This window comes from Panulirus ornatus, chromosome 47 (assembly GCF_036320965.1).
Source record: "Panulirus ornatus isolate Po-2019 chromosome 47, ASM3632096v1, whole genome shotgun sequence".
Classification (NCBI taxonomy): domain Eukaryota; kingdom Metazoa; phylum Arthropoda; class Malacostraca; order Decapoda; family Palinuridae; genus Panulirus; species Panulirus ornatus.
The window spans coordinates 23,363,590-23,379,216 of record NC_092270.1 but is presented as its reverse complement, the minus strand read 5'-3'; the positions used below and the strand labels follow the sequence as shown (position 1 = coordinate 23,379,216).

The following is a 15,627-nucleotide window of genomic DNA, read 5'->3' as shown; positions in this document are numbered from 1 at the left end:
GTTGTTGATTGGTTGGTTAGGATTTTCTGTGTATGTATGGATCATGGTGAGGTGATGGAGGATTGGCAGAATGTAAATATAGGTAAGCAGGATAAAGGGGAGTGTTCGGATTACAGAGGTATGAGTTTGTTGAGTGTACTTGGTAAGTTGTATTGGAGGGTAGGGATTTAGACGGTGAAGGCATGTACAGAGCAACAGAATGGAGAGGAACAGTGTGGTTTCATATGTGGTAAAGAATGTGTGTGAAAACTACTTGAAGAAATGGATAGCTTTGTCTATGGCATCTGTGGATGTGAAGAAAGCATATGATAGGGTAGATAGAGATGCCTTGTGGAAGGTCTCAAGAATAGACAATATAGAAGGAAAACTGTTAGATGCAGTGTTTATATCAAGGGTGTAAGGCATGTGTATGAGTGGGAAGAGAGGAGAGTGAATGGTTCCAAGTGAATATTGGTCAGGAACAGGGTGTGTGATGTCATCATGGTTGTTTAATTTGTTAATGGATGGAGTAGCAAGGGATGTAAATGCAAGTCTGAGAGAGGGGTGAGTATGTTGTCTGTAGGGGATGAGAGTGCCTGGGAAATGAATCAGTTGATGTTTGCAGATGATATAGCACTGGTGGCAGTTTCAAGTGTGAAACTGCAAAAGTTTGAGACTGAGTTTGAAAGTCTGTGCGAAAGGAGGTAATTGAGAGTAAATGTAAATAAAAGCAAGGTTGTCAGGTTTAGCAGAGTTGAGGGACAGGTAGGTTGGGATGTGAGTTTGAATTAGGAAAACTTGGAAGTGAAGTGTTTTATATATCTGGGAGAAGACATGGCAGCAAATGGAACAGTGGAAGTGAGTCATAGGGTGGGTGAAGGGGTGTAGGTTCTGAGTGCACTGACGAATGTGTGGAAAGAGAGATCCTTATCTGGGAGAGCAAAAATGAGTATATTGAAGGTATAGTAGTCCCAACATTATTATATGGATGTGAGGCATGGGCTATAGATAAGACTAGGCAGAGGAGGTTGAGTGTGTTAAAAATGAAATGTTTGAGGACAGTATGTGGTGTGAGATGGTTTGATTAAGTAATGAAAAGGTAGGTGAGAGATGTGTTGATAAAAAGTGTGGTTGAGAGATCTGAAGAGGATGTGCTGAAATAGCTTGGACAAATGGAGAGAATGAGTGCGGAAAGGTTGACAAAGAGGATATACGTGTCAGAAGTGAAGGGAATAAGGAGAACAGGAGACCAAAGTGGAGATGGAAGGATGGAATGAAAAAGTTTTTGAATGATCAGGGCCAGAACATGCATTTAGGTGAAAGGCATGCACTGTGTAGAGTGAATTGTAACAATGTGGTATACGGGTATACAGGGGTGGACTGAACCAGCGCATGTGAAGCATCAGAGGCATCTCTGATGCCTGTTCCCCTCTGGAACTTCCTCATGGACGTGGCTACGGCAGTGGATTGTTCATAACTAGTGAACTCCATTGCTGCTGCTGCTGCTTGACCCTTAACAGGCCACTGGCATCGGCAAGTCTTGTGCAGTGTTTAGAGAGGCTCCTACCTAATGTTCCTACTGACTACCTTTACCTACTTCTTGTATCTAATATTTCTACCTAAATGTTCCTACCTACTACTAGTACCTAATGTTTCTACCTAAATGGTCCTACCTACTACTTCTGTACAAAGAATGATCTGTGCGAGTTAAATGATAAGTGTTATGTGTGACAAGGAGAGATTGTATGTTTGTGGACAGAAAGCCTGTGGTCCATATTTGGATGAGACAGAAAGATAAGACAGCTAACTGGGTCAGAGAAGTGCAACTTGACAATCACTATAGTGCTTACTCACTATGCAGCTATCACTAACCCTCCTGATACCCAGGTGGGTAGTACTGGCAATATTCCTCCCTGGTCGTTGGCTGCCTTCCAGCTACTGATTGTCAAAAGGATTTGACACTGACCTTACGAGACTAAGAAATGGAACTTGTAATGTGCTTAACAAGCAGGTTCTCTCGGAAGTAATTTTATGTCCTTTAGGACAAATTATTAGGGACACTGTAGTTCCACATATATCCTGACAGCTTCCCTAGGAGACATAAATATGTTTGCAGATGATGGTGGCCACCCCTCTGAGGGAGTTCCAACTGTAACAGGCATCAGAGATATAGATAGTTAGATAGGTGAATGTCCTAGAGAAATAGGAAGTCTTCCGACAGCAGCATGAATTTGTTGCTTGGCTAATATTGCTCAGCCTTAACAAATTTAAAGTTATGAAGGTGCAGCTCTGTCAATGCAAAAAACTAGATGTACAATGGGAATTTTCCAAGGATAGGGAACTAGGGCTTTCAACAGTGCCTAGTCTTTCACTGGAAGACCAATGGAGAAGAGTGATGGAGGAAGCAGGGTAAGTATTTGTCATTAACATTTAGCCTTCAATTATGGTACACAGAGATGTTTAAAATAATATAACAGCACATGGTAAGTCCTGTGTTGCTCAGGGTGAGCATTTAGGTAAGAATAAGGTGAGAAGCATGTGTCCCGTAGTGCAGTGCAGGAGGTGAAAGGCAGGTGTCTGTAGTGCCATAGGAGAGAGGTCATTGCCTTGTCTCAGTGAGCTTCTGCAGAAGGAAGTTGGTGCAACTAATGTCATGTTGCAGGGGTGCTGAGGTATTGGTGAGGTTCCAGGGTAGTGCAGGAAAGAGGTTGTAGCTGTAGTTGATTGATTGGTGCTGCTTGAAGGAGGGAGATGGCATCAGAGGTAAACCATGAAAAGGTCTGTGGGGCCTGGTTGTGAATAGGAAGCTATGGTGTCAGTACATTACACATAACAGCTAGAGAATGGATGTGAGAGGATTGGCCTTTATTTGTCTGTTCCTGGTGCTACCTCAGTAACACAAGAAATGGCAATCAAGTATGAAAAAAGAATTAAAATGAGAGAAAGAAGAACACTTTTCTGAATGACTGCCATCATCTGACTGAGTCACTTTTTTAAGTTATGTTTCAGCCAGCCATCATGTGAAGGCAGCAGTTATGGGACCCTAGGGCCATCTTCTGGTTGGGAAGGATCGGCAGTATGTGGGACATACAGATTGTTTTTGATAACTGTGGACTATAGTTTTATATGGGGGTTACAAAGAATAAGTTCATTACTACTTTAATCATAATTGGCAGACAAAGGGTTAGGTTAAGGAAAGAATCCTTGTTTTATTATCAAAATCCTCATGCAGAATACTTAAACATCACCATTTGTACTGTATCATATCAATATCAAGAGATCAAAAATATATGGGTTGGTGTGCAGTCATTGTTTCAATTTTTTTTTTTTGAACGTATTTAAATTAATTAATGAGATGTATCTCTCTTTCAGCATATGATCAAGTATAAATATTTGCCATTTTCATTGGGCAAACCTAGATATCAGACTCAAGAGAATTCAAAGACTGCTGCCCACTGACCCAACTATGTCAGCATCCTGAAATCGACTAGACATTTGCAGTTATCCATTTACAAGCTGCAGGCATAGAGAAATGCTGAATGTCATGACAGAACTTTCCTATCAATTATGTCAGGAGTGATTATGTGAATTATGTACACTGAGTAAGCTTGTACATATAGTTAGGTGGGCTTCCACATATGCCCACTAATGTAAGTAAGCAGCTAAGTCAGCACACCACTGTTTAAGGAAGACTAGCGAGTATAGGTGGTGCTAATACTGCCAGGTCTCCTACAGTCCACCTCCATAATATTAACAGTTTTGTGCTCCAGTATAAGTCTTGTTTCAATAATTGACATATAAGCAAAGTGTATGCCTCACAAAATATTCACTGAGTGGCACAACTTCTCTGACTTTCCTTTAGCAACTCATGGTAAATACCTAAGGCCAGTGTTTTAAAGGCTGATTGTAATTGGGTTCAGTCATGAACTAGATAGATTCCTAGTGAGTTTTATTCTTACAAAGTACATAGTATTTTATACTGAAGGTCAAGTTGTTAAAGTAACCTCTTCAGGAAGTGTCCATTTTCTGAAATTTGGAGTAATTTCAAGAGAAGAAATTTATTTGCATGATTAACCAAAGAAAGCTATTAGAAGACCTAATTTAGAAATGGTGATGTTTGTCATACTGCTTCTGCATGGACTATAAGTTTTTGGAAGTCTAATTATACAGAATTTAAATTCATGTTTTGAATGTGGTGGTACTCTTTTGAACAAGAAAAGAATCAATTTATTAAGTATATGGGATTTCATATTGTTTGGTGTTCTCACAGAATTACTAACTTTCTACATGCGTGCTTATACTTGAGCCCCATATTTAGGTATGACATGAAGAATACTGACCCATGACCATGATAACATTATTATAAAAACTATACTGTTGCTTCTACTGAAACATCCCTCCCATCTTACTGATACAGAATTTGTATAGCTTTCACAAACATGTTAACTTCATTATTCTCCTATCTTATGCATAAAAAGATATCTTTCATAAACTTGTTAGCTTCAGAGGATTAAGAAATTTTGACAAATACTAATGACATTACAATGACCATGTTTCATTTATACACTGTATGGTACTGGTTTTTGTTGTGATTAATTATCTTTGTTATCTTTGGTAGTATTTAAATCAATATGATGAAATACTGTATGTTGTTAGAAATTGAAATATTGAACTTATATAAAGAATCCTCTGAGATAATTCTTTTTTTATATTGGTAAGATGCATGTAAGCCCTCCATTTTATTGGCATTAACTATGAAATTGTACCTATGCAAATTTCTTATATATTCTTAATTTTTAGTTTTTTACGATGTATGTAGCACTCTATTTTGTTTTACTTAAATACATTTTTCAGTAAGTATGGATATGAGGCTTGGGCTGTGAACTCGAAATAACGGTAAAGGGAGGTTGAGTTGGAAATGAAAAGCCCAAGGACAGTATGTGGTGTGTGGAAGGTTGATTGCGTAAGGAATATTAGTGTAAGAGAGTTGTGATAGTAAGCTGAGTGCAATTGAGAGCTGACCAGGGTGTGATGAAATGGTTAGGACATATGGAGAGGATGAGTGAAGATTGACTAAGAGGATGTAGATGTTGACAAGTGAAGATAGCAAGGGGAAGGGGGAGACCAAGAATGCAATAGAAGGGTGTTGCTGAAAGAGGCTTCGAGTTATTGGGGCTTGGGCATTTGGGAGGGCAGGTGTGTATGGGACAGAAAGAACTGGTGTATTGTGATGTACAGGGGGTAACATGTTGCCAATGGATTGAATCTGGGCATATTGAGTGATCATGGGAAACCATAGAATGATGTATGGGATTTGAGTGTGGATGGCAGGGTTTGATGTCAGTAGATTGTGTGTGACTGCTAGAGGGTAGATGTGAGCAAAGGAGGCTGGTTTGGATGTCCCATGTACTGTTCCGCTAAAAATGAGAAATGACAAACAAATATGTATGAAAACGAATGTAGTTACAGAGGGGGAAACTCTATGATTATTTACATCTCAGAAGCCTGTATTGTACCTAAGTAGAATATGTTTGAGTAACCTCTCTTTTCCTCATTGGATGGTTTACATTGGCATATATAATTTTTCCAGTAACTATGTTTCTCTCTTCATGGGGAAATATCTTCATTAAATCTATAAAATTTCACATAAATTATCAGCCTTATCATGGAATATTTGAGCATGTTCTCAATTTTTGTATAGTTTGACAAACTGAATAAAATTTTCCACAGTAAAAGAATTCATATCTTTCACAGTAAAAGCACATGTATAAAACTTCACAGATAAGTTTGTTATGAAATCCTGGGAAGTCCTTTATTTTATTTATTTTCTTTTTATGTTGGAGGCTCTAGTCACAGACTAAAGTCCATGTCAAGACAAGGCCTTGATTGAAATATGAAGAGGGTTAATGAGAAGGAGAAATAAGATGAGCTTGTATATTGTAAGAATCATTGGAGGGTGTGGAAAATTACATATCAAAAAGTACTGAGTTATAGTTTTTAGGAAAGAGAGGAGGGAGAGTAGAGTTCTGAAATTTGAGGTGTAGGGAAAGTAGTAGATATCATAACAACCCATCCCAGAGTTGCTAACTGCCACACAATAATGTGACACCATCTTTCCAAGTATTTAGTGGTTCAGCTAATGGTGGTAGTGGTGGTACTTAAGGGTGGATGGACAATAGAACCAGCCAGCTCTCAGGAACGGAAACCAAAGTGATGTCTTTAGAAAAGGGGAAGGGAACCAGCATTGCAGCATAGGAAAAGTCAGTGATGTTTTGAGGCCACTATGTGAGAATCGATAGGTTGGATTGCTTTAGATTCACTTTGTTTAATAGGAATGCCAAGAGAACCTCCCGGATATGAGACTACTACTCCATACATGGATGACTTTGTATTTTACACAGTTGGAGAACCAAAATTATTTAAAAGAAAAGAATTTATGGCATCTGAAATTTTTTCCCAATCTAGCAATTTGTGCAATGTAAAGTCTCAAGATAAATTGGATGTTAACTCTAACATGTGACACCGAGTTCCTTACTAACTCAGAATTTACATTTTCCAGGTAAAAATAATGTATTTCACATTCTCAAAGATATTAAGAAAACAGTGGAAAAAAGTTACTTTAGAAGCATGTTTCATCACTAATTTTCTTTGAATTGTGTCGAAGTTTTGTAGAAGTTTCAGTCCAGCATACTGAAAAAGAGTAAGAGTAAGGCCTGAGTGTCAGGTGAATTGCCACTGCGTGTTTCATCATACACCAAAAAATTTATTTCAGAATATTATTGTTTTATCTTATGTAATAAATCTTTAATTATTTTAATCGCTGTGATTCACTGAAAACTTTTTCATGATAGCAAAACTGTAAAGGTTTGTAAAATTACCAGCTGCACCAGTCAGATGTGTTTCCTAAGTCAGGCAGGCATAAGCAACACTGCCAGCACTTTTGGTAGAAAGCTTTCTGCCTCACCTGAGTCAACTTTCAATGCTGGAAGCGTCACTGTCCATAAATTCACTCCACGTTTGAAAGACAGATCATCATTGTCAGATAATTCAGGATCTTTTGCTAGGTCCTCAATCTAATTAAATTCCATTTAATTTCCTTCCAAGGAAACTTGTGAAGTTGTGCTGTAATTGACATGTCTGGAGGATGACTGATAGTAGAGAAAAATTAATGCACAGTGCTACCTCAACCATCACCCAGGCTCAGTGGACATCTTTGAAGCCGAGGCAAGAAAATTGAAGCATAAATATCAGTTTAGGGACGTGGCTTAGCTCTTTTACATATCCATCGGGAGATATAAAGGGGTTAAGGTGATTATCATTATTCATTGTGTTAAGGGATGGATTACAGATCAATCAAGAGAAAATTGAGGGGTTTTAGAAAGAAAAGTTGGCAGAAATTAGGTTTTGGAGGTATCAAATTTAACCAGGTTGCATTCATCCCACTGGGATATCATGTCCAAGGTGGGGTTTTTAAAGGAAGTTGGAAATAAGATGCAGATCAAGTAAGAGATGATGGATGAGATTTTAAGTGAGTGGGGGAATTTGGGGTTGTCATCAGCATATGAGTGTATTTGTGGTCAATTGTTGGAAGAAGGATATGATTGATAAATGGGAGGAAGAGGGTAGGAAACAAGGAATAACCTCGAGGGATGCTGTTGTTGATAGGTAAAAGAGAGGAAGTTGATCCATCAACAACTACAGAGATTGATCGACCAGGAAGGAAGCTCGATATGAAGGGACAAACATATGGAGGGAGCCCAAAAGAGGGGGAACTTGGGATGAAACCCTGATGCCATACCTTGTCAGAAGCTTTAGCTTTATCAAAATCTCCCCAAGATAATGATCAGACATCAGAGTGTGGACAGGATATTAGTGTGCTCATGTATCTTTCAGGATCCATTTCATGCAAGAACAGGGTATGCCAGGCTCCTTTAGAGAGGGAAGTCCTTGATGAAGCAGTATTTCATTCCCTCCTGACAATGATGCATCCATCTTGAAGGTGAATTTTCATTCCTGGTGATATCACTTGCAGGTGGAGTTAGAACGCCCCTCAGAATATATTTAGTTTTCGTTTTTTTGTTTTTTTTTTATAACATTCTTTCTCCAACTGTAGCGAGGTAGGATCATAAACAAATGAACAGTGGCCAAATTTGTAGGCTTTAGTCTACAGCCATAGCCAGTCTCCACAGAGTATTCCATGATGTACCTTGACTGCTTCACATACACTGGTTCATCCCATTAATAGCATGTTTTCCCTTATAAACCACATAATTCAGTTCAATCTAACCCACGCATTCCTCTCACCCTCATGAAAGTTCACGTCCTGATACTCCAAAACCTCCATTCCAGCTTCTCCTTGGTCTCCCCCTTGCTTCCTTTACTTCTTACATATAGATCTTTTTAGATAGTCATAACCTCCATTTGTACAAATCAATCATACTGTAACTACTTCCACACCTGTATCTTTACACTATTGCAATTTACAAAATCACCCACTTCACTCCAAATATTTGTAAGCATTTCATTCCCAACATAGCCTAAAACTCGTATCCATACCACACTGTTTGAATTACTTTACTTTCAAGCATACCCATCTTTGCAGTAAGACACATGATGTTCTATCTAGAGAGTAAGTCCGAGTGTGATTAGGAAAGGAAAAAAGTTGAGTGGTTCTCATTGAAGATGGATTTCCATCAAAGGTGTGTGATTTCATTGCGAGTGTTTAATCTGTTTTTGGATGCGGTTTTACAGGAGGTAAGTACAAGGGTCTTAGAGGATGGGGTGGATTTTCCACATGCCCTTTAATTACCAGGACCTTAGCCCATTCTACCGCCTTGTGACTTATTCAGCCCCTATCCCATTTGCTGCCATGTCCCTTCCGAGGTACCTAAAGCATTTCAGTTCCTTTACATCCTTTCCATTCAAACATATCTTTAAACCATTCTCTCTCAATCTCCAACTGCACTCCATTTTCTAATACTTGTTCACTTTTGCTCTTTCTTCTTTCTCTTGCTCCACTAAACTCTGTTACCAGCTACTTGAGTCATTTGGAAGTAATAACAAATTCACTCTCCATCCCCCAAATCCTGCCACCACCACCACAAAAGCAAACTCACCCATTGATTTAAGACTTGTTCTATCTGTTTGATCTCCCTGTCCAAACAAATTTAACAGCGATGACATTTCAGTGCACCTTTTTCAGCTCTCTTTCTTGCTATGAAATACTCAGTCAGCCCTTTTATTTATTTCCAACACATCCACCCTCTTCTGTACTTTTTGACCTCTGGCCCAGACCTTACCATAACTTGTATCCATACTACACTGATGAGAGTACTGTACTGTAACATCAAACATACCCAACTTTGTCCTCATAGATGTTGACTTCTTCCACTTATTCCTCATTGTATCCCAAATCATAGCTCTTTCACCCGCCACAGAACTCTTGGTTTGAAACTTCTAAACAGAAAACCTTTTATTTGAAAATATTAACTAGAAAACCTCTGGTTAGGAAGCTTCCAACTAGCAAGCTTTTAACCAGAAAACTTCAAACACCTTCATGCATCTACTGAGAATAGGTCTGACTAGAAAATTCATAGTTAAAAAAAACTTTTGGAAAGGAAATTGCATATCACAGTGCTCCAGTTCACTGTATCTCCTGCAAACCTAACCTCCCTCTGCAATACGAGGACCTGAGCACTGATAACTTTTTTCCATTCATCCAGTTATCTCCAACTCAGTCTTCCCCTTTTCCTTGTCCCCTCCACCTCAGACACATATGCCCTTTGTTAACCTCTCCTCACTCCTCTCCATATGTCCAAGCCATTTCAGCACACCCTCCTCAGCTCCCTCAACCATACTCTTCTTATTACCACACCTCTTTTTTACCCCATTTTCTTAATCATCCCCAATCAGAGCACTTACTGTTCTCAAATATCTCATCTCCAACATGTTTAAACTCCTTTGTACTTTCTCATATAGGACCAATGCCTCACATTCACACAAAACTGTCGGGACTACTATACCATCTATTATGCTCATCTTTGCCCTCACCAAAAAAGACCCTTCTTTCTATATTTTCCATAATGCACCCAGGACTAAGTTTAGCCCCCTCACCCATCCTATGGCTCAATTCAGCTTCTGTAATACCATTTGCTGCTATGTCCATTCCCAGGTATCTCTAGCATCGCACATCCTCCAGGTTCCCTCCCTTCCCTCTCTCTCCAACCAGACTGTCTCTCCACTTTAAAACTTAATAACCTTGCTTTTATTCACATTAGTTTCCACTTTCTCCCTTCTTAAACTCTACTCCAACACCAGCTTCTCTGCAGGTTCTTGCTTGATTCTGCCACCAGCACTGTCCTCAGCAAACAACAAATATTGAATTACTTTATTCATTTCAACAGTGTTCTTTGGATGCAAAGCATGGCACCCAGATAAACAAGTACAGTAGAGGGTGCATGGGAAATGGGGTTTTTGAGGACATGTAGTGTGATAATGGTTGATCGAATCAGAAATGATAAGGTGAAAGAGAGATGTGGTAATAAGAGGAGGCTGTATGAGAGAGCTGAAGAGGAAGTGCAGAAATGGGTTCAACAAATGATGAAGATGACTAAGAGAATATACCTGTTGGTAGTGCAGAGAACAAGTACAAAGGAGGAAACAGAGAAGGTGGAGGGATAGAGTGGAGGAGGCCTCAGGTGTGAGGGACCTAAATATTCAGGAAGGTGTGAGGCTTGCATGAGATAGAGCAAACTGGAGTGATGTGATATACAGGGGTGAAATCAGGGCATATGAAGAGGTCAGAGGAAATCATGGAAAGGTCTGTGAGGTTTGGTTGTGGATATAGGACATTATACATGGCAACTAGGGAGCAGATGCGAGCAAGTGATGCCATTTCTTCCTTTTTCTCCCTGTGTTTCGGGTACGACCTCCCTAATGCAGGAAATGAAGAAAATATATTATATTATTATATTTATTATACTTTGTCGCTGTCTCCCGCGTTTGCGAGGTAGCACAAGGAAACAGACAAAAGAAATGGCCCAACCCCCCCCATACACATGTATATACATACGTCCACACGCAAATATACATACCTACACAGCTTTCCATGGTTTACCCCAGACGCTTCACATGCCTTGATTCAATCCACTGACAGCACGTCAACCCCGGTATACCACATCGCTCCAATTCACTCTATTCCTTGCCCTCCTTTCACCCTCCTGCATGTTCAGGCCTCGATCACACAAAATCTTTTTCACTCCATCTTTCCACCTCCAATTTGGTCTCCCTCTTCTCCTCGTTCCCTCCACCTCCGACACATATATCCTCTTGGTCAATCTTTCCTCACTCATTCTCTCCATGTGCCCAAACCACTTCAAAACACCCTCTTCTGCTCTCTCAACCACGCTCTTTTTATTTCCACACATCTCTCTTACCCTTACGTTACTCACTCGATCAAACCACCTCACACCACACATTGTCCTCAAACATCTCATTTCCAGCACATCCATCCTCCTGCGCACAACTCTATCCATAGCCCACGCCTCGCAACCATACAACATTGTTGGAACCACTATTCCTTCAAACATACCCATTTTTGCTTTCCGAGATAATGTTCTCGACTTCCACACATTCTTCAAGGCCCCCAGAATTTTCGCCCCCTCCCCCACCCTATGGTCCACTTCCGCTTCCATGGTTCCATCCGCTGCCAGATCCACTCCCAGATATCTAAAACACTTCACTTCCTCCAGTTTTTCTCCATTCAAACTCACCTCCCAATTGACTTGACCCTCAACCCTACTGTACCTAATAACCTTGCTCTTATTCACATTTACTCTTAACTTTCTTCCTCCACACACTTTACCAAACTCAGTCACCAGCTTCTGCAGTTTCTCACATGAATCAGCCACCAGCGCTGTATCATCAGCGAACAACAACTGACTCACTTCCCAAGCTCTCTCATCCCCAACAGACTTCATACTTGCCCCTCTTTCCAAAACTCTTGCATTTACCTCCCTAACAACCCCATCCATAAACAAATTAAACAACCATGGAGACATCACACACCCCTGCCGCAAACCTACATTCACTGAGAACCAATCACTTTCCTCTCTTCCTACACGTACACATGCCTTACATCCTCGATAAAAACTTTTCACTGCTTCTAACAACTTTCCTCCCACACCATATATTCTTAATACCTTCCACAGAGCATCTCTATCAACTCTATCATATGCCTTCTCCAGATGCATATGAAAGAAAAAATATACTGGACATATGTATATAAAAGCAAGGAAGTGAAGTGTTTTAGATGTCTGGGAGTAGACTTGGTGCTGTGAATGGAACCATGGAAGTGGAAGCAAATCATAGGTTGGGGGAGGGGGAGAAGGTTCTGGGAGCGAGGAAGAATGTGCGGAAGGAGAGAACATTATTATGGGGAGCAAAAATGGGTAAGTTTGAAGGAATAGCAGTTCCAACAATATCATATGGTTGTGAGACATGGGCTATAGATAGGATGGTGAGGAGGGTGGATGTGTTGGAAATAGGGCTGTGAGGAGGAGGGTGGATGTGTTGGAAATAGGGATGTGAGGAGGAGGGTGGATGTGTTGGAAATGAAATGTTTGAGGACAATATGTGGTGTGAGGTGGTTTGATCGAGTAAGTAATGAAAATGTATATTCATTAAATTTTAGGAAGAATAAAAAGATGTTTTGGAAGGAGGTAAATAATGTGCGTAAGACAAGAGAACAAATGGGAACATCGGTGAAGGGGGCAAGTGAGGAAGTGATAAAAGGTAGCAATGAAGTGAGGAGATGCAGTGAGTATTTTGAAGGTTTGTTGAATGTTTGATGATCGAGTGATAGATATAAGATGTTTCGGTAGGGGAGATGTGTGAAGTGAGAGAGTCAGGGAGAATGGTTTGGTTAAGACAGAAGAGGTACTGAAAGCACTGCAGAAGATGAAATCCGGCAAGGCGGCATGTTTAGATGGTATTGCAGTGGAATTTATTAAAAAAGGGGGTGACTGTATTGTTGATTAGTTGGTAAGGATGTTCACTGTAAGTATGGACCATAGTGAAGTGCCTAAGGATTGGTGGAATGCATGCATTGTGTCATTGTACAAAGGCAAAGGGGATAAAGGTGACTGTTCAAACTATAGAGGCATAAGTTAGTTAAGTATTCTTGGGAAAGTATATGGGAGGGTATTGATTGAAAGGGTAGGCATGTATAGAGCATCGGACTGGGGAAGAACAATGTGGTTTCAGAAGTTGGAGAGGATGTGTGGATCAGGTGTTTGCTTTGAAGAATACGTGTGAGAAATACTTAGAAAAACAGATGGATTTGTATGTAGCATTTATGGATCTGGAGATGGCATATGATAGGGTGGATAGAGATGCTTTTTGGGAGGTCTTAAGAGTATGGTGTAGGAGGTAAGTTGCTAGAAGTAGTTGAAAAGTTTTCACCAAGGATGTAAGGCATGTGTATGAGTAGGAATAGAGAGTGATTGGTTCCCAGTGAATGTTGCTCTGTGGCAGGGGTGTGTGATGTCTCCATGGTTGTTTAATTTGTTTATGGATGGGGTGGTTAGGGAAGTAAATGCAAGAATTATGGAGAGGGGCGAATATGCAGGCTGTTGGGATGAAAGGGCCTGGGAAGTTTGTCAGTTGTTGTTTGCTTATGATACAGCTCTAGTGGCTGATTTGAATGAGGAACTGCAGAAGTTGGTGACAGAGTTTGGAAAAGTGTGTGAAAGGAGCAAGTTGAGAGTAAATGTGAATAAGAGCAAGGTTATTAGGTTCAGTAGGGTTGAGGGACAAGTTAATTGTAATGTAAGTTTAAATGGAGAAAAATTGAAGGAAATAAGTGTTTTAGATAACTTGGAGTGGACTTAGCAGTGAATGGAACCATGGAAGCAAAAGTGAGTCACAGGGTGGGGAAGGGGATGAAGGTTCTGGCAGCAATGAAGAATGTGTGGAAGGAGAGAACATTATCTTGGAGAGCAAAAATTGCTATGTTTGAAGGAATAGTAGTTCCAACAAAGTTATATGGTTGTGAGGCGTGGACTATAGATAGTGTTGTACGGAGGAGGGTGGATGTTTTGGAAATGAAATGTTTGAGGATAATATGTGGTGTGAGGTGGTTTGACCAAGTAAGAAATGAAATGGTGAGAGAGATGTGTGGAAATAAAGAGTGCAGTTGAAAGAGCAGATTAGGGTGTGTAGAAATGGTTTGGGCATATGGAGAGAATGAGGGGAAAGATTGACAAAGAGGATATAAGTGTCAGAGGTTGGTCAGGTTTTTAATATATGTATGACTCATGGTGAGGTGCCTGAGGACTGGCGGAAGCTTGCATGATGCCATTGTACAAAGGCAAAGGGGATAAGAGTGACTGCTCAAATTACAGAGGTATAAGTTTGTTGAGTATTCCTGGGAAATTATATAGGAGGGTATTAATTGAGAGGGTGAAGGCATGTACAGAGCATCAGACTGGGGAACGGCAATGTGGTTCCAGAAGTGGTAGAGGATGTGTGGATCAGGTTTTTGCTTTGAAAAATGTATGTGAGAAATACTTAGAAAAGCAAATGGATTTGTATGTAGCATATATGGACCTGGAGAAGGCATATGATAGAGTTGATAGAGATGCTCTGTGGAAGGTAATAAGAATATATGGTGTGGGAGGTAAGTTGTTAGAAGCAGTGAAAAGTTTTTATCGAGGATGTAAGGCATATGTATGTGTAGAAAGAGAGGAAAGTGATTGGTTCTCAGTGAATGATGGTGTGCGGCAGGGGTGCATGATGTCTCCATGGTTGTTTAATTTGTTTATGGATGGGGTTGTTAGGGAGGTGAATGCAAGAGTTTTGGAAAGAGGGGCAAGTATGAAGTCTGTTGTGGATGAGAGAGCTTGGGAAGTGAGTCAGTTGTTGTTTGCTGATGATACAGCCTTGATGGCTGCTTTGGGTGAGAAACTGCAGGAGCTGGTGACTGAGTTTGGTAAAGTGTGTGAAAGAAGAAAGTTGAGAGTAAATGTGAATAAGAGCAAGGTTATTAGGTACAGTAGGGTTGAGGGTCAAGTCAATTGGGAGGTAAGTTTGAATGGAGAAAACTGGAGGAATTGAAGTGTTTTAGATATCTGGGAGTGGATTTGGCAGCGGATGGAACCATGGAAGCGGAAGTGAATCATAGGGTGGGGGAGGGGCGAAAATTCTGGGAGCCTTGGGAATGTGTGGAAGTCGAGAACATTATCTCAGAAAGCAAAAATGGGTATGTTTGAAGGAATATTGGTTCCAGCAATGTATGGTTGCGAGGCGTGGGCTATGAATAGAGTTGTGCGGAGGAGGGTGGATGTGCTGGAATTGAGATGTTTGAGGACAATATGTGGTGTGAGGTGGTTTGATCGAGTAAGTAATAATAGGGTAAGAGAGATGTGTGGTAATAAAAAGAGTGTGGTTGAGAGAGCAGAAGAGGGTGTCTTGAAATGGTTTGGTCACATGGAGAGAATGAGTGAGGAAAGATTCACCAAGAGGATATATGTGTCAGAGGTGGAGGGAACGAGGAGAAGTGGGAGACCAAATTGGAGGTGGAAAGATGGAGTGAAAAATTTTTGAGTGATTGGGGCCTGAACATGCAGGAGGGTGAAAGGCGTGCAAGGA

General features: G+C 40.4%; 1 protein-coding gene across 4 annotated transcripts in view; it reads left to right on the top strand.

Annotated features, from left to right (window-relative positions):
* LOC139763695 (protein RER1) overlaps positions 1-5,717 on the top strand; it is an 83,293-nt gene extending 77,576 nt beyond the window's left edge. For all 4 annotated transcript variants that reach the window (XM_071690019.1, XM_071690018.1, XM_071690020.1 and 1 more), the window contains one exon: positions 3,352-5,717. In XM_071690019.1, coding sequence (XP_071546120.1) covers positions 3,352-3,438 — 87 coding nt within the window. In that variant the 3' untranslated portion in view covers positions 3,439-5,717. The remainder of the gene's footprint in view (positions 1-3,351) is intronic.
* Positions 5,718-15,627: the final 9,910 nt, after the last annotated feature.